At 39.7% G+C, this 18,976-nt stretch overlaps 1 protein-coding gene across 2 annotated transcripts in view; it reads right to left on the bottom strand.

The window, feature by feature from the left end:
- The window catches only part of LOC119731594 (5'-3' exoribonuclease 1-like), a 50,778-nt gene that overhangs the window by 23,893 nt on the left and 7,909 nt on the right, over positions 1 to 18,976 (bottom strand). Inside the window, exons 7-20 of one of the 2 annotated variants that reach the window (XM_038204787.1) lie at positions 18,387 to 18,454; positions 16,832 to 16,963; positions 16,551 to 16,656; positions 14,980 to 15,082; positions 14,431 to 14,520; positions 12,600 to 12,756; positions 8,913 to 9,032; positions 7,873 to 8,042; positions 6,780 to 6,906; positions 5,910 to 6,002; positions 4,997 to 5,100; positions 3,912 to 4,037; positions 2,721 to 2,795; positions 1,660 to 1,747 (exon numbers count right to left, since the gene is read on the bottom strand). In XM_038204787.1, the coding sequence (XP_038060715.1) occupies positions 1,660 to 1,747; positions 2,721 to 2,795; positions 3,912 to 4,037; positions 4,997 to 5,100; positions 5,910 to 6,002; positions 6,780 to 6,906; positions 7,873 to 8,042; positions 8,913 to 9,032; positions 12,600 to 12,756; positions 14,431 to 14,520; positions 14,980 to 15,082; positions 16,551 to 16,656; positions 16,832 to 16,963; positions 18,387 to 18,454 (1,559 nt within the window). The remainder of the gene's footprint in view (positions 1 to 1,659; positions 1,748 to 2,720; positions 2,796 to 3,911; positions 4,038 to 4,996; positions 5,101 to 5,909; positions 6,003 to 6,779; positions 6,907 to 7,872; positions 8,043 to 8,912; positions 9,033 to 12,599; positions 12,757 to 14,430; positions 14,521 to 14,979; positions 15,083 to 16,550; positions 16,657 to 16,831; positions 16,964 to 18,386; positions 18,455 to 18,976) is intronic. The other variant, XM_038204788.1, reaches the window with a different exon arrangement.

Below are 18,976 nucleotides of genomic sequence, written 5' to 3'. Positions count from 1 at the left end.
CTCTTGTCTCGGGAACGGTACGACATTAGGTTAGTTACCTTTGAAATAGGATATGTTAACAATCTAAAACATACGTTTTTCTGGGATTTCATGCCATAATGCCCTTTAAACTTCCCTGATGTTTTGGAAACATGAGCCAATGAAAGAACCATGCTTCCTTGTGAATACGTACATGTATGAGGTTCAATAAACAAATAGCACACAGTGTGTCCTTAGCCAATCAAGAGACAGAATCTATAGGTCAGGTGATATAGGTTGCTAGTGAGTTAGAGGGAGGGTATGGTAGCACTGATCTCTATAAAAAGACTGAATCAGGGGTGTGATTGGACAAAAATGAAAAATCCACGAACTTCGGTTGACATGTATACATGTACATGTACATGTATATATTGTACATGTACATGTATTATTGTACATGTACTTGTATAGATGTACATGTATACATGCACGTACTGTATGTCCATATATAGGGTATGTACATTTTATGTACTGTATAATTTCTGTAATGTTTGCAAATTTTGTCGCTTCAGTAAAGAACATAAATGGGGGAAAAATTAGGAAAAAATGTCTGGTCATTAAATAATATAATCCATACGTGATTGATTCAATAATGTCTTTCCTATGTGTGATGTTATTACTTTTGCGTGTTTGCAGAGAAAAAGAAACGATTCACACAAAAAATATGAACGGTGCTTAAAAAGTTTATAGTAATCTTACTTTAAACTCCAGTCCCAGGCTTCCAAAACATTTTTGAAATTTTGTGTTGGTGGTGGCTATTTTTCAAAGCACTACTGCAGCTCAAACTGATTTCCATCCACAGTGACACTTTATTACCAGTTCTTCCCACCATACTCTTAAATTCCTTGACAAAATCGCGGCAATATTGACACCAATGTGATTGCGAATTGCTAGCTCACGATCGTCACTGCACAATACATTCACAATACACACACATCCACACGCGATATACAAACACGAGGTGCAAACCGATTGAAAATGATTTTTAGTCTGGTCCTCAAGTGCTCCACTGCGCACACTGCATTGATGTCTATCAGGTTCTTGACCACACTGCTTATTAGACTTGTGTCACCAGTCAATCCATTATCGTAAATTATGGCCTATATTTTGCCAGAAGTTTTGGGGGATATTACGGAAACAGAAAACGTTGGAAATCCGGAATCCGCATAAAATTCCGCAGACGTTAGACTAAAAATCCAGAAATCCGGAAAAATCACACCCCTGCTGAATAGCAGATAAAGAGCCGCACAATGAATGAATTTGACGTCATTTTGGTGAGACCGGCTGGTGACCTACGAAGGACAAGTTGCCGTCTTTATAGACAGCATGATTACGTTTGTAACATCGCGATTCTCTGACTTATATTTTGACCACCACCACTGACCATGGTTTACAATTTTTCTAACGTCGTGGTTTACTTTTTTTAATGCCGCAGTTCACTTTTTAGGCGTTTTGGAAATAATAATCACTACGGAAATGTGTTCTTTTTAGAACATCATCATACGTGTACGTGACCAAAATGCGCATCAACTCTTGATACAGCGTGTGCGAATTGGTCAATATGCAAAGTCTACTGTGTGACTGGTGTGTGGATATCCGCTATGCAGTCTTTATATAGAGATCAGTTTGTGGTAGTCTTACCTTGACCATCATCTGGTATGCGTAGGTGACTGGAGTACTTGACCATTGCTTCTCTAACGTCACCACTCCACTATGTCCACTCACATACCTACCAAAAATTACATGCAAGCAATATACTGCTGAAAAAAGTGAATATTACTATCTCATCTGAATAAGCACTCAAAGCATTGATCAATATGAATGATGATTGAGAACAGCCCACAACCAAGTTTTGGCAAAATGAAAATGGAGAGGAAGTCCACTGGGGGAAAAGGTAATTGGCAGCATTTGTGTTGTTACCAAAAACCCATTAAATTCAGAAATTTGTTAAAGTAAAAACTTTCAGCAAGAAGAGACGACTTGTGACTCGGAAAAGCTAAGCCTTCCATTTTAACGACACTTCACTAGAAAGGTCTTACACACAATTTGGAAACAATCAAGTCGCAATATTGGGATTCAATGCCTGAGAGCGAGGATGCACAACTCCACCATTCTTGTTATTAAAAACCAGCATAATTTTACTGACACCAAAAGAGTTTCCTTGTGCGTAAAGAGACAACAAAATCCTCACTCCAATGGAGTTATTTTACAGTTCAGAGTCGCCTGAAGTCAAGGAATAGCCGTGATTCCTAATGAGCCTGACACTACAAGTGAGGCAACTATGGAACTGATGGCTAGAGAACAACTACCACCTGGTGCAGACGAAGCTTTGCAAAGTGGAAATGCCTCAACCGACTAAGAACTGGAGTTGCCAAGGTGACACTCAACAAGTGGAGATATAGTTCCTGCAATGACACCATGTGTGATTGTGGCGTAGAGCCACAAACTACCCTTAGAGATGCCCTCTACTACAAGATCCTTGCACAGCTGCTGACCTTGCAATGTACAATAAAGATGTGGAGAAATGCGTTCAGCTTTGGCTTAATCAAATTTAGCTTGTTGTGGAGTGGACACGATGAGAAGAATAATTTTACAGCTGGCTTATTTCTAGAAAAATAACAATTTGACACATGTCAAAGAGTCAAAGATGAGCACCTTCAAATGTGATGAGATGTCAGGATTTGATGGCTATTAATTCTTACCGTCTTCCCATTAAGGGACAAGCATAGATCAAGACATAGGACGGCCCGATCATCACTCCTTTCCTCTTGTGGTACCTATGTGAGAAACAATATCAGACAAAATATTCAAATGACCCACCAATCAATTCCTTGAAAATTCTCAAACCTCACTGCACATAAACTGACAGCAACAGTTTTCAAAAAAAAAATTTGAACATTTTTCCCTGCTGACAACTGTAACCACAAAAAGCCTGAAAAGTAGGCCAGAAAACCCTTGTCGATTGAATCAACCAATTGGGATGTACATGTAACTGTGATGTATGGTTTGCTTTGTTCAAAATCAATTCAGACTGCAAGTATCTCTTTTAGATTTATACCAAAGTTTTCAATTGTTTTTTTTTTTTTTTATGTAATTTCCTGAATGCACGTTCAACTCCTTTTCCTGATTTTGACCTGAATACACATTTACATCTCTTTAGCATAACAAAGACAGACAAAACTGGGCAGACACACTGCCGTCATATGCCTAAAGCAAAGACGTTATGCACAATCTGATGAAAATTAGTCGCAAATACTTTGCACTACAGGTGCGTGAATCAAAACACATGTAGTGTGTGGACACGGAACTCTCATAAGTGTTTGCATACAGTGGAACGCCACTATAACGAACATCAGGGGATCCACAGAAATTGTTCATAAAAGTGATCGTTCGGTATAGCGATTTTAAGCTGCTGGTGCTCCAGTACTCACTTTTCAATAAATAGCGCCCTGCAGAACTTCACCCTGCACGCCCTGGTAGTTACTGAAAGACGACTTTGAACACATGCCGACTATTGAATCATGTAATTACTCAGTTTTTGAGCTTACTACCAACAGCAATGTTTCCCTGCTATTCCTTGGGGAAATAACAGCCACTAGTCACTCTTCCGTTGACATTTTTCAACAACAATGTTCGGTACATTTTGTACCAAAAAAGCCAAGGAGGATGTTCAGTATAGCAGTGATCGGTATAGCCACGTTCCACTGTACTATCATTTACTGTGTGCATATAACCTTTCATATCCCTTTCATTGTCAGGTCTGATACTTTCTTAAATAAAATTTCAGAGGCCGTTTTTATCCTTTTAGTTTACAATGCTACTAAGCTAATAAAAAAAACTACACAAACACTTGAATAAACAAGAGAACTAGAAACGTAAAAAGTGTTTTCTACCTTTCCTGAATTGCCTTGATATCTTTGACCCAGACAGCAGCATCAAAATCAGACATGTCACGTTTCTTGACGCTTGGCTTCTCCGCCTCTTCAGGGCTCTTCTGCTTGCTCTCAACCAGCTCATACCTGGGTCAAAGGTCACATAGACTGAATTAATCTCTCCAACTTTGGCAACCTGGCAATACAGTTACTGTCATATATGTTCTTTAACGGACTCATTGCACAAGTACCTCCTCAATCTGACATAGAGACAGATGGGGGGGCATTCTTGAACGCATTGTTGCTATGCCTGCTACCCACTATAAGACAATGGGCCTTATTCACGAGTTGGCCTTTTTGTCGAGTTCCCCGAATGTATGTCATTAATTGTTAACTGTTGAAGGGGATGGCAAAGACTATTTATGGAGGCACAATGCAGCCTTATTTTACTGTCATTTTTTTTCTAAATATAGCTTTTAACATTAGGGAATGTTTAATTACAAATTATAAAATTATTCATTGAAGCAGACTGGAATTTATTATAAATTAACTTTCTCTTCGCAAGTTCCAAAAATTAAGATTTTACCCAACTTTCAATTCAATATGGCCAACTCGTGAATGAGGCCCATGTGGGTTTGTACACATTCAGAACTTGTGTATATATATGCACACAGTAGAGTATAGTTGTGTATACACAGAGTATGAAGCATGTTGAGTATGAAACACACAGTGTCTGAAGCACGTTGTATGCAGTTGAAATCATAAAGGATTTATCAGTAAGCAATTTGAGCACATTTTTTTGTTGTCCAAAATTTTATTTACGGTATTTAGTATACGAAACATGTTTTGCTGTAATCAATCAAAATATGGCAGTGTGCTATAAAATTTCGTTCACTATAATTTACTCAATACATTGTTGCCTGCTCAGCAGCTGTAGAGCCACCTGCTTCGCAGACAATTGCCACTCAGCAGACGGGTCATCTTTGTGTATTTTTCGCAATTTTTCTGATCACATGCTGTACATCACATGCTGAGATCATACTGTACTTAATTGTGCACTTTTACCTTTTTGGTGACATTCTTTTCAACAGAGTTATTTCTATTACCTGGTTGTGTCATCTGCTACGGCAACAACTTTGACTTCCTTCAGATGTGGCCATTCAGCAAAGCAGTTCTTACCAAATACTTCATTGGCCACATCCCCGGCCTCCTGAAATTACCATAACGATGCATAAATTATGTAAATTGCATGCAGTCTGGTCTCTTCATAATAGTTCAATGGCAACATCTATTTTGGACCCACTTTTTGGGGGACCAACAATTTTTATGCCCCCCCCCCAAAAAAATTGTGTTCTGGATCCGCCCTTGCATACAAATGTATCGATTGTGTACATCATATGTAGTCAGTTATTACAAAATATATTGGCTGCTTCACCAACCTCCTAAACAAGTACACTTTTTCACACTCGTACACATTTTCTATCATTGGTAGGCTTTATTCACAAGTTTAATGCCTCCCTGGACAGAAAAAAAGTCCTCAGGAACATGTGTGCCCATTGAAATGAGCTTGCTCTCACGGACAGAACTCATACTCTTACTCTCAAAATGTACCCGTACTCATACATGTACTCGTAATGTACTCGTACTCACACTTAAATATATGCAGTGAATGCGTGTACGCCTGCTGGTACCCGTACTCATGGCAAGGTTCTTTCTACTCAGACTCATGGCAAAGTATTCAAACTTGTAATGATTCATGAAAATGTACTCAACTACAGCACTGCATATACCTAGGTGCATTCATTATTACATTCAAAATAGTTGGGTTTTCCAAACAATTCACTGGCTACAACCATCTTTTTTTCATCAAGTCTTTCCGATCAGTTTAATGTCAAAACTGCTTACATTATTTTATGTAAGTCACAGGCTACATTCCTTCCTCTTGCAATTTTCATATATTAGGATTCTAATTTCCCTCCCAAAATCAAACTAAACAGAAGAAGCAAATAAGGCCCCTACCACATCAGCATTGTCAGTCTGAATGCTGAGAATGATGCTCTCTCCTCGGCTGTTTTGCTGGAAGATTTTTATATCGTCCTTTCTGAGCTGGGTCTGACATCAAAAAAGAAATCAAGATAAAAATGTGTCAGTAAACTGCAAATGCGTTATTTCTTATTCCTTATTTTGACATCAAATACTTTTGTCAAGTTCCATTTTAGAGCTATTAGCACTGTTGCCTAGTAACTTTGTAACCCTATTTAGTTTACCTAGAAACCCTGCTGAATGCAGCAGCATGCAACACTTGTCAAAATGACAAACCTGTCAAGTGTAGCAAGTCCATCATGTCAAAAATCTCAAGGCTAAACTGCCTCACAGTCTGTGGTTACCAACTGCAGCAGGATACAACTATTGTATGAGACTAGTATACAATATTGACTGCTTTGAGTGGTGTAGTAAAACAAGCCTCCCGAGGTGATCCATAAAGCAGTCAATATGTGTTTTATAACACCTCTCCCACAGATTCTGCTTGATTTTAGGCGATAACTGATTAATTTAATCTAAATACAATAAAACAATTTACTTGCACTTTCCAAACTACCCCTTCACACACTACTGGTTCTTATGCATAGTACTCTGGTTGCTACGGGTATAGTACTTTGGTTGCTATGGGTATAGTACTTTTGGCTGTGCACAGCAAGATAGCAAAAATACCGAATGCCATGTGACTCGCTCTCGGCCAATCAAGATACAGAATCTGTAGGTGAGGTGTTATAACTCCACAATTGGCCGTTTATGCGCTGGTGTTGATGGCTCAATAAAGCAAGGTCCCGCAGACTTATACACCACATGCCCTGTGTTGTTTAGGGTTAAGGGGCTTGTAATACGTACAGTGAATTTGAGATGATGCAGCGTGGGGAAGCCAGGGAAGTAGACACCGGTCTTAGTGCCTGCACATAGACCTTGTCTCAGCTGCCTGGGATCCAGATGAAATATACCCTTGTCTAATTCCTGGCACCTGCAAGAAAGAACAGAGCTGATGTTATGATCATAACCACCTGATTCTTTATATTAACTGGGAGAAGTTTGTTGGATGATGGCATTTGCATCAGGGAGATGTCAGTCAAATAAGTGGGGTTTTTTATTCACCTCCTAGGCTTCTGCACTTCACAACCCTTAAAGTTTTGCCAAACCACTTTTTTTCCGAAAGAGCTAGCACCCAGACTTCAAAATTCTTTCCAGGTAATCTTCTGTGGGGTATGTATAACACTTCAAATCCCTGCACAATTCTTTGGTGTGGTTAAGCTCAGGGCAAGCAGGCAGATTCAGTCACACTTCACTGCTCTCCACAGTACTGTTTTTGGTGCTGTGACTCTCTCTTCTAGCCCTTTTCACACTAGACAAATCTCGGGGTTGACGCAGGGTTGACGAAGGGTTGAAAACACGCATCGTGTCACACTTGAAGCATTTCAACCCTGCGTCTACCCTGTGTCAACCCGAGATTGATTTCGCCCTGGGTTGAACTCAACCCTGCTCCAGACCAGGGTTGAGATTTTCAACCTGGGTTGAAATTCTTGCCAGGGTTCAAAACAGTAGTAACTGAGCATGATAGGCTTGATTTGCATGAAACAAGTGTGAAACGATGCGGGGTTGAACGCAGGGTTGAAAAATAAAAAACTCAACCCGGGCAGCACTGGGTTCACCCAGGGTTGAGTTCAACCTGGGTTGAGAGGCTCTAGTGTGAAGAGGCTAGTCACTTAACAACACTTCATATCCCTTCACCTGAAACTGACCTGCAGGGTTTTAAAGGATTTTACATATTTCTCTGTGTATCATGTATATTGACTTCCCACTAGGTCGGTTAAAGAGTGTCACCTTGTGACCGTTTTAAGCTGATTTTTTTTCCTCAGTACATACACTTGCTTTATAGAAATATTTTTTTGTTCAGCAGTTCCACCCTATTAGGTCTAGTCCCCTGTCTTACCTGACCCTACATGCATTGATGTCAGGGAAGTGGCCAGGCAGTGAGGATGGGTATTTGTAGTTCATTGTCTCCTCATACATGTGCATCAGGTGAGGTCCGTGCCGATTGCGACTACGTTCCTCCTCTGTCAGGTACTTACTGACATCATCCATTGCAGCTAGCAGACGTTTCTAGACAATTGAAAAATGAAAGAAATCATGTCAGACTAAACCCTTTGAGTAGGGAATAATTGCCTCAGACGGAGTTTTAACAATCCTCCAAAACCTCTTGACTGATTTTGAAGGGTGGGGGAGGGAAAGGGGGGTGTGGTGAGGGTTAAGCTTGGATGCCAGTGGGTTTTTGCTCCAGGGCTGGAAAAAAATCACACAATCGCAATGCGCATACATACTCACATTGTAATACCATTCACATGTACAATACATACATTTATGTAACCGCTGGCATGGCAATCATCACAGAGTAGCACGTGTATAATTATCCTAGACTCTAACCGGTACACTCAACTTTTAAATTATCAATAACCAGCAGTGCACAAATGGATTCTGTACATCCATGTAGAAAACTTAGGTTTGATCGAGTGCACTCGGTACCAGTCTAGTACTTTGATAGCACAAAGCGCGAAACCAATTTTCTCACTGGCTCATGAGTGACAATCAAACGTGCAACATATTCGCTAAATGACAAAACGTACCCATTTAAAAAATTTAGTATTTTCCAGCCTGGGAAGGGACTGAATGCTGGACTTTTTTCCCAAAAGATGAAAAAGTCGGAATTCCAGCTAAAGCCGGAAAAGTGGTATCCCTAGTTTAATATACAGTGTGACAGCAGATTTTATGCCCCAAAGATAATATGGGGAGAGGAGATTCCATCTAGATACAAACGCTAATCTGTGATCCTGTTATGGAGTTGGAGAATTCAGAGTTTTTCTAATTGAAGATAAATTTGTGTCTTTAGAAAGTTTCTGTGATTAGCAACTCCTTGAAATGGACCCCTGGAGACTTGAAAAAAAAACATCTTGGAAGGGAATTTTAAAAACTCACCTCATCGATGAATGGAATGAGCACAACTGCCTCCCACTGCTGTAGCTTGCCATTGAGGTCACTGGCAAAGTCCAATGGGTAGTAGTCAATAATGGGGGAGCTGTCCATGGTCATCAGTTTCTGAGGGGAAGTTCACAGAAAATGTTGACTAGTGTTCCAAGCCTTTCCTTTTCCATCTCATATTAAATGCATCATGACCGCTCTTTTGTATTACTACAAAGCAGGAATGTGGGCAGAACACGGCCTGTGCAGCCAGGGAATCTCACAAAATCTTTTTGGTGCCATCCAGAACAATCACAGGGGTGTGAGTGACCACTGATAAAAATAGCTGAAAACAGTTGGAAAATGTGTAAAAAAAAGCTGAACTTTGGAAATCTCCTATACTTTTGTACACAGTAAGTGAGGGAAAAAGCTGAAAAAAGCTGAAATCCAACACACAAAAAAGCTGAAATCAGCTTTAAAGCTGAGATTTCACACCCCTGCAATCAGTTCCTTCAGAAATTATAATTAGGTTGCAATAAATATTGCAAAACTTCACAACTGCTTTTTGGTTTACTCGACAGAAAACCTGAAAGACTATTCCAATTGTTTATGTATGAGAACACACATACTGAAATTTGTATCCTTGTGGAGACAAATCTTTGTTCTCGTGCACTGAAGTTTTCAAGTTTTAAAGTACAGTTTCAAAATGCTCTTATTTTAACCAGAATTAATTTCTTTGGCTGAATTTCGGACTTAATATCCCTTTTCTAAAACTCTACCATTTGCGACAGATCAACCCACCTTGGAAATTCCTAGTTTTTGAGTAAAATCCATATATAAATTTCATGAAAACCTTGTGGAGACGTATTCATCTATAGAAATTGCCCTGTGGAGACGTATACAATATTTTGTTCCCTATTGTGTGCATGTCTCCAGAGGGCAAGGTGTATCAGATCTGGAAAAACACTCCTTTAGACAATCATTTAAAAACTATGTGAAATTTTGGGAAAGAAAGAAAAACAGACAGGAAACAAACAATATTGGACATACAGTAACCTTAAATTCAGGCTACGTTAATATTGAAGTAATGCTCCATTCCCGTCAAGAGAATAAGAAAACATGTACATTAGTGCCCCGTAACTCAAAATGCCTGTACTGGTACCTCCGTTTATCTGAAAATGCTGCCAAAATAGTCACAAAGAATTGAGGCTTTGCATGGTGGAGATACTAATGAATGAAAGGTCTGCGGAAGCACCATATGAGAATAAATTTCTCAAACTAAAGAGAATGGTTCTGAAAAGAACCAGAGGTATAAAGTCTTTATACCTCTGGTTCTTTTCAGAACCATTCCCTTTAGGTTAAGAAATGTACTCCCACGTGGTGTTCCTACACACTTTGCATTCATCACTCACAAAGAAGCATAAAAAGATCGTGAATCTTTTTTCAAGAGTCATTACAGCCCAACACACTTGGTCTTTTCACGTTGGGATGCAGTGTGCACGCTGCATTGGGATCGGTCTCCAGGCTGTAACCACAAGACTTCCTGATGGCTTTTGAGTAAGCCTGATCACTACCGCTGGCCCAATGGACCGATCCAGTAAGCACTGCCCCATGGTATTCTGACCAATCACAGCCGTGATTTATGTCCGACATGCGTGCACAAAAGTCCGACATGCGTGCACGCGCGCGTATGGCGCGGCAGGAAAATGCAGTGTGGCATTGGAGAGGAGCACGTGTTAATTTGCCCACGTGCGCACTGGGCGGGGCTTACTGGATCGGTCCATTGTCACCCATAGGCAAGAACAATATGAAATCTGAGTGAAATGATTATTTGTGAGTGAATATAGACAGACGATATGTTTACTGGCTATAAAACTGGTACCATCTGAAAGCGTAATCTCTATGCTTTTCAATGATACCATGTTTCGGTTTTCTGAGTCATGCATCACTGAGTATCATTGTCTTGAAAATTAGATGCAAAAATGCAGTTGGTTCACTTTCATAACAAAAACAAGTCAGGTGCGTTTACAAACACAAATGCCCCGCAACCGTGACAGTTCCCATGACATAACACCACTCTAACATCAACTTACATGTACCTTGGTCACATGGAACATTCATTGACAGCATTAGTGTCTTCTGTAGGTTTTATATGAATTAATCCCTAATCCCTATAATCTCAGAATAAATACATGATTTCTATTGTTTTAGCCACTGTGAACTTGACCATTGACCTTTTGGCCCCAAATTCAATAGGCTTCTTAGGATTACCAAGAACAATCCACAAACCAAATATGAAGTTCATATGTTAAGTATTTTTCAAGTTATCGCGCTGACAAGATTTCTATTGTTTTAGCCACTGTGAACTTGACCTTTGGCCTTTTGGCCCCAAATGCAAAAGGCTTCTTAGGATTACCAAGAACAATCCACAAACTAAATTTGAAGTTCATATGTTAAGTATTTCTAAAGTTATCGCGCTGACAAGATTTATCCGGACACAAACACACACCCACCCACACACACATACTTGTTTCACATGACTAGTGTGGACTTTCCATTGCTTTCGTGTAGTTAAGAAAAACCAGTGAAAAAACTCATTTTTCTCAAACTGTAAAAACTCTTTCAACCCAATTTTTTTTCTATGATTCCCTTTAGTGTTTCTCTTCATTCTGCTACAGATAAACCTAACCCAAAAATGCCTCTAAACCTGTTTTCCAGAAATGGGGAAACACTGTGTGGACGTGGGCAAGTCCACACAACGTCGGTGCTACCTACATTATGTGGACGTCTTTTGTTCGGAAGTCCACACTGCGTATGTAAGACAAGCTCATACTTGTTTCACATGACTAGTGTGGACTTTCCATTGCTTTCGTGTAGTTAAGAAAAACCAGTGAAAAAAATCATTTTTCTCAAACTGTGAAAACTCTTTCAACCCAATTTTTTTTCTATGATTCCCTTTAGTGTTTCTCTTCATTCTGCTACAGATAAACCTAACCCAAAAATGCCTCTAAACCTGTTTTCCAGAAATGGGGAAACACTGTGTGGACGTGGGCAAGTCCACACAACGTCGGTGCTACCTACATTATGTGGACGTCTTTTGTTCGGAAGTCCACACTGCGTATGTAAGACAAGCTCACCCACCCACACACCCACCCACGGAAGGACAAGGCGGAAACAGTATGCCCCTTCGGCTTCGCCGCGGGGCATAAAAACCACTGGGCACGGTGTGCCTATTGTTACGGAAATGTCTGAAACCAACCCGACTTGTTTTTTTCTTTTTATGCACTCGTGTCTTCTTCTTGAATACTTATTCTCATGCACACCATGCCTATTGTGTTTGACATGAAAGTGAACCAACTGCAATTTTGCATCGAAATCTCATGACAGTGGCGCTCAGTGATGCATGACCCTGGAAATGTAAACAAGGTATCATTGAAAAGCACAGAGATTACGCTTTCAGATGATAGCAGTTTTATAGCCAGTAAACATTGAGTCTGTCCATACTGGTTCTTCAAAGTTGGGTTTCCTTTTTATTGAAACACCCTGTACATACTGGTATGTGTACAATATGACAAGTTCACTGTACACGTATCAGTTGTTCAGAGATCTTAAGGTGAGGACCAATTGACTTTCAACCCTAATTAGCATGCAGATAAAATAGAAATGAAGATAAAATACAAGTGGATTGAAGGGAACAGCATATACCTGGTAAGGTTCAGGAAGTAGTTCCTTACTAGCAGCAGGCAGTACACCCAACAGTTGCTGGAAAGGCAGGAACGGTTGACCCTTCTCATACTTGAGCTTGAAGTTGCTGAATCCTCGTAAGTCAGACATATAAGGAGCGTAGTGGTAGGGGTAGTACCTGCACAGGATTCATCATTTGATCAGAAGGAGGAAAGATGATGGAAGTGTGAGTCAGTCCTAGACTGGGACCATTATTGACCTCAATAAAGATAAAGTATGAAGAGAAATGAAAGCAGAGTTGGAGTATTAAGAGAAACAAACTTATGTACATATGAGACCTGCTGTTAACAAATTCAACCTTTAGATTGATATTATAGATTGATACGAATTCCCAGCCTACATAAAGCAGGATTGACTGGCTTTGACCATTTATGTCACTTGACACTGCTTTGCTTTGACTGTGGGCAGGCCTGCCAACTATCACGCATTGAGCGTGAGACTCATGCATTTCAGGTTATTCTCATGCTCTCATGCCCACACGGGATGTCTCACGCTTAAAAAAAGTAACAAACAAAATAATTGACTCCGAACTCGAAAACGATGTTTAAATGATGATTTTTTGCTCACAAAAATTGGTTAAAGTGGTCAGAAATTGCCTCAGATCGCACCACAGAGCATTTAGAATCCAACATTTTCCGAGGCCCTTGAGCGGGCGCCGAACCCCACACCGTTAGAGCTTTGCGCTCGCATTAGTTCTGATTAACCTCGATTGTCGAATTCTCACTCTAACCTCTACTCAAAGTTGGCAGCCCTGTGATTGATACGCCAGCTGTTAACACAAACAAGCCTGCTTTGTCTCTTGAGTGAATTTGACTAGTCACAGCGCTTGCTTGACATGTGATCTGACCGTTGGTGACTAGCCTGTGTTAGTCACAGTGCTTGCTTGACATGTGACCTGACTGTTGGTGACTAGCCTGTGTTAAGTACATGCATAGCAGGGCAGTGGATGGAAATTTTGACTGTCTGTGACTGTTTAAATAGTAGGAGGGTTAACCTACGATATTAACCTGCATAGTTGCTAGATGGATTATTCTATAAATTTCGGATCCAATGTACATGTATCATTGTGTGACATTTTCCCTGGCCCTGTTCCCTGGAATCTTTGTAGTTTGCCATTCAAGTATCATTAAGAATGACTTCACATGACTGTTTATTTGTTGGGTAGGTAGTTTGCTATTCATACATGTAATCAGTCCTGAAGGATGACTGCATTAAGTAGTGCATCAAAATTATAAAATCATAGATGTCACATGTAACAGGGACAGGGTAAAAAGTGGACCCCAAATTTAAAGAATGGCCAATAGGTACAATGTAGGTAGGCATAAGTCAAATAGTTGGTTGAAATATTGAAATTCATAACTTTCAGAAGGAAATTTGTCTTTAGCCGCCCTCAGGTCGACCTTGCAACGACACAGATCAGTCAGCGACTGACTTTTCAGGATCATGCTACGCCTGATCAACGACCGTCGGAAACAAATTAGTCGGCAATTTTTTTGCGACCTGACAAAATTGCAATGATATTAAGACGATCGGAATCAGTCGGCATTAAAAAAAAATCAACAGTTGCAAGAGTTCAGTCATGATCTGTGTCTAGAGTAGAAACATTTCAATTTCTACGACAAGTTCCCGATAGGTGGGAATCAATTGCAGTCGACTGGTGTTAATTTACGACGTCGTGCGTGCATCAAACTCATCCTTTTTCATTTAATGTAGCCAATCAGCACACTACACCAGCACTCCGCGTTCTGCGCAACATCACGCAGTACGCGCAAAAACTAATAGTCTTACTCACCAGCCCCATGACTGAATACCGTTGTAGTAATAATCCAGGATCCACTGGATTGCCAAGATGTAGTTGTACACAATCACAGAAAGTTGTTCACTGTAAGAGACAGTAGAAAATGTTTAACAATACTCAAAAAAATCCTCAATGTGTATAAAAGATATGTCCGAATAATAACTGCTTCAGCTGTTGAACACAAGCAAATTACTCCTGAATGCAAAACAACTTCAAAAAAGGTTAACATTTACAAGTACACATAAGAGCTTTAACCCTTTAATCCCTGTAGTGCCCAAAAACACCTGTGCTTACATTGTATTACACTGCGTTTATTCATCACTGAAGAATCAATAAAACCATAGAGTGCTTGGGCAGTTTCGAGCGCTACAGCGAGTAATAGCAGCGCGGTTTGGGGAGCTACAGTGACTTAAGGGTTAAGCTCAGAGAGCTATATTAAACTACTAAAGTGATAACTCTTCATTCTTGCACACAGAGATACTTTGAATCATTTTGGCTTACATTAAGTGGGCTTTTAGTGACAGTTTTTGTGATTGAACTTACTCAGTGATGTTTTCCATTTCAAACTTGTCATCGTAGTAGGCCCTCTTGTGGGCTATGAACTCTTCCTCAAATGTATCGCCATCTTCCTCATCCAAAGAATCTCCTCAATAAAAAACAAATATTATTTAAAGAACAATTCCATAAGCATCCTGAAACTGACAATCTTAATTTAAATTCCTTCTTGGGGTTTATGCTTTTATAACTCCATGGTCTAACACAGTGGCCGTTCATGTGAGGATAACGAAAATGAGTTTTATTTTGACTCGTCGCACACGTCTGGTCTTGGTTCCGATCGTCGCTGCTTATAGCTCTAGTATGTGTTTTACGTGTGACAACCAATGATGTAAAATGGCTACCAAAAATACCAGCCACACCGTGCATGCATTGCATGCTATCATCGTTCCTTTCACATGAGATCCACTTCTATTTGCACATTTATCAAACAATTCAAGGTAATTTTTACAATTTTTGTATGTGGAATTTGTTTTTGACTTGGCAAAGTTTATGAGACTAATCAAGTAAAACGAATGATTTTGTTAAGGACATTTGCGGACCATCAGGTTATTTCATGCGGCTCTCATGATGTAGTGGTGACTTTGGTGGTTGTTTTTTATCATTCCATTGTTCCATTAACCCTCCTATGGAAACGCGCATTCTGAACCTTGTTATTACATGGGTCAAAATCGGTCAAGTGACCATTGGTGACCCATTGAAAAACTGTGCATAGAAGTATAGGATTGACCAGTTGTGACTGCTGGAGTATCTAACCATGGGAATGATTTGACCAGCTATGACCTATTGAATAGTGGTTGATGCTGGCCATTTGCTGACCGCTATTGACTTTTTAAAAAATCATCCAAGAGTTGAAAGGTGCAGTTAAGTGATGGTATTGACTGACTAGAACATTGTTGCAAGTGACTGATGGTGTCTTGATAAAAAAAACATTCCCCCCCCCCCCCCCGGCTTTGTTTGCAATCCCTGGGTCAACAAACTGTGCCATTGTTTGTTGAATATAAAATGGGATGTCCCATTGTGCTACAGGGTTGCCTGGTCAAAAAAGCATTGTATTGCAAAACTAATAGAAATTCATATTATTGTTATTATCTGAACACCCCCCTCCACAAAGAAAAATCTAATATCAACATCCTAAAGCCCGGCAACTATCCTCCCATGCATATAATGAGTAACATGTGGTACCGTTCAATGGCTGTCCCAAGAGTCAAAACTGGTTGACCGATTTTGACCTACCAATGTACTAATCACATACATTATCTGACCATTGGTGACCAGCATGTGTTTAAAAGTATAGCAGGAGGTGAGGAAGGAAATTTGGACCATTTGTGACCTTTCAAGCAAAAGGAGGGTTAATGGGAAAAAATGACGTCATCACGATAATATTGGATACCGCGATATCATGATATCGCGATTCAAAAATGAATGGATATTGAACAGGCTTTAATAGCATGCACTGCACAATTTACACAAATTTCACAACTTGGGACAGTAAGGGGCATGCCCTGGGGTTGGGGTTCATCTCAGACTGACAAGAACACACTATGGATTACACCTACCTTGACTGGAATCAGAAGACAGACCGGTGACCTTTGACCCAGCCCCAGGCTTGAGTCCCATCACATCATCCAAGCTGTCCAGCACCGAGAACTTGTTGGAGTTGGCCTGGATGGTGTCAGAACATGGTTCAACACGATTGTAAAACCAATGCGTGTTGTACAAAAGTAATACGCATTTTCCTTGTTATTAAATTACGACTTATATTGACATCGACTTTTTTTTCAAAACTAAAAGTGTCTTTGCATAATGATACATTGAATTTAATAAACTTCAAATTTACCTTGGCAGCACGTCTTTCTTTCTCTTGTTCTTTTTTGGCTTGAGCTCGGTTGCTCTTCCATGCTCTTATGTCCGTCTTCCCAGAAAAGAAGGACAGGTCTGAAAACGTCTCCTCAAATTTCTCCTTGTCAAACTGCAACACAGACACACAATTCATGGGTACATAGTGATTTCTTTTTTTGCCTGGAATTTTCAAACTGAACTGTGGTGCTCAATACACTGCAGGTAATGGGTCATTGATTTATCTATAATTGAAAATACTTATAAGTGTGTAGACAGCTTGGGCTGCACCCACAACACTGTATGGCCAGCACTTACACATGCTCCTATGACAAGTGTCTTATTGCTAGCCATAGACAAGTGGTTTGATGCGTCTTAGTGTAGTATAGCATATTATGAAAGCCAATGAAGGCAGTATTAAAGGGAATATACAACATTTGCAAACATCAAAAAATAAAACTACCAAGTTTTTACGAAATACCTTACTAGGATGTTGGTAAATGACAGTCTAAAGCATCCTGTAAAATTATGGCACCTGGTGTGAAGTCATTTTCAAGAAAATGGTATTTTTGTATACATTTCCAACGGTGGTCGGCCGACCACCTTTGGAAAAACCTAACTATTTTTCATCTACTGCTCCAACTTTACACTTTTTTCAGTCCAAATTTTGTTTGCTATTGGTTACATGTTCATGAACGGGTGCAGGCCAGCTAGACTGGTTCCCTTACCTTACAATTTTCCGGCATCTATGAATTGATCCATTTTATCTTTAGTGGAGTCAGGGAACCAGACTACTTGAACATTTTTGTTTTTCTTGGTTTTTCCAGCATTTTCGAACACAAAACTTCAAACATGTCAGTGAAACAATATTTGATCTATTATACTAACCCCTCAAATAGTTCATTTCTGAAAATTACAGCAAAAGCCAATGATGTACATTCCCTTTAAACCAATCCGCTTCTCAAAAGCATTCTTTATTAAATTGAATGTGCACCAAACTATAGTACAGTGTGTCCCAGAAAAAGTGAGCCTGGGCAAATCAGCGGCCATATCTAAACAAATATTCATGGGAAACTAAATTTCTTTGGTCTATTTTTTATGCTGTTGATGTTGCTCATTGCATGTGGAAAAATAAACTGCACTGATTAAAAACTTTAAAAGCCATGACTAGAAACATAAGAGCTCCACACAACCATAAATCGAAATGTATACTTTTTGATGTATAAGCTTGTGCTGCTAAAGTAGTGGAGAGAGGGAGTTATTTCAGAACATTTTAAACACTGTGTGCCAATTCATTCCCGGCATGAATGTGAATACAAATTTACGAAAGGCAAAACTTAATTTGATTGACAAATTTACGTCTTCATATGAAGTGTTCGCTATGCTAATTTGCATAAGTTCAACAAATTTAAACTCAGGAAAATTTCACTGCAAATGTTAAATGCCTTCTAATTCACTTTGCAACAGCATTCACATTAAGTAAAAACTGGCATCAGGTACAGTTTTTGCAAATAGCCACACCATTCAGGTTTGATGAAAATAAAGGCATCACTCACCTTAGACAAGTGGATCAGGTATTTCTCAAAGCGAGGCAGATTCAGCGTACCATGCTCATTCAGATATCCTGGAAGAAGAAAAAATGTACATGTCAATCTGTGATTAATTCAAAATTCTCAAAATTCGGATATCTTCACATTTATCTGATTACACAGTCTGAACAAGCTCGATCGGAAATATCTCGGAAGCTGTGGGCCAACGAATCCGTGTTCATGCAGAGTCTGTGATTGTACCATGTAAGTTCTGGACGGAGTAGTGTTTTGAGTAAAAAAAAAATCGGGTTTTGACCCCAGTGACCCCATGATGACCTTTGACCCCAGTTTGGTCATGTAACATGTTGGGGCTGGGCTTCTGATACTTTTGACGACAGTTTGGTTGAAATGGGTCAAAATGTGTAAGAGCAATAGACAATGTCAACGTTTGCTACTAATTAACTATTAACGGAGACATGATGATTTGTTGAGCCGCTATCCTGCAGCTAAAAATTAACTCCCAACATGAAAAGAAAGGAAGGCTTTGAACCTAAATATCCTTTGCTACTAAAATTCATTGGTGACTTCTATATCAGCGTTTAATACTTTGGACAGCC

The sequence above is a fragment of the Patiria miniata genome, unplaced genomic scaffold (genome assembly GCF_015706575.1).
Source record: "Patiria miniata isolate m_02_andy unplaced genomic scaffold, ASM1570657v1 HiC_scaffold_24, whole genome shotgun sequence".
Classification (NCBI taxonomy): Eukaryota; Metazoa; Echinodermata; class Asteroidea; order Valvatida; family Asterinidae; genus Patiria; species Patiria miniata.
The sequence above is the reverse complement of the archived record's forward strand: the minus strand, read 5'-3'. Positions and strand labels throughout refer to the sequence as shown.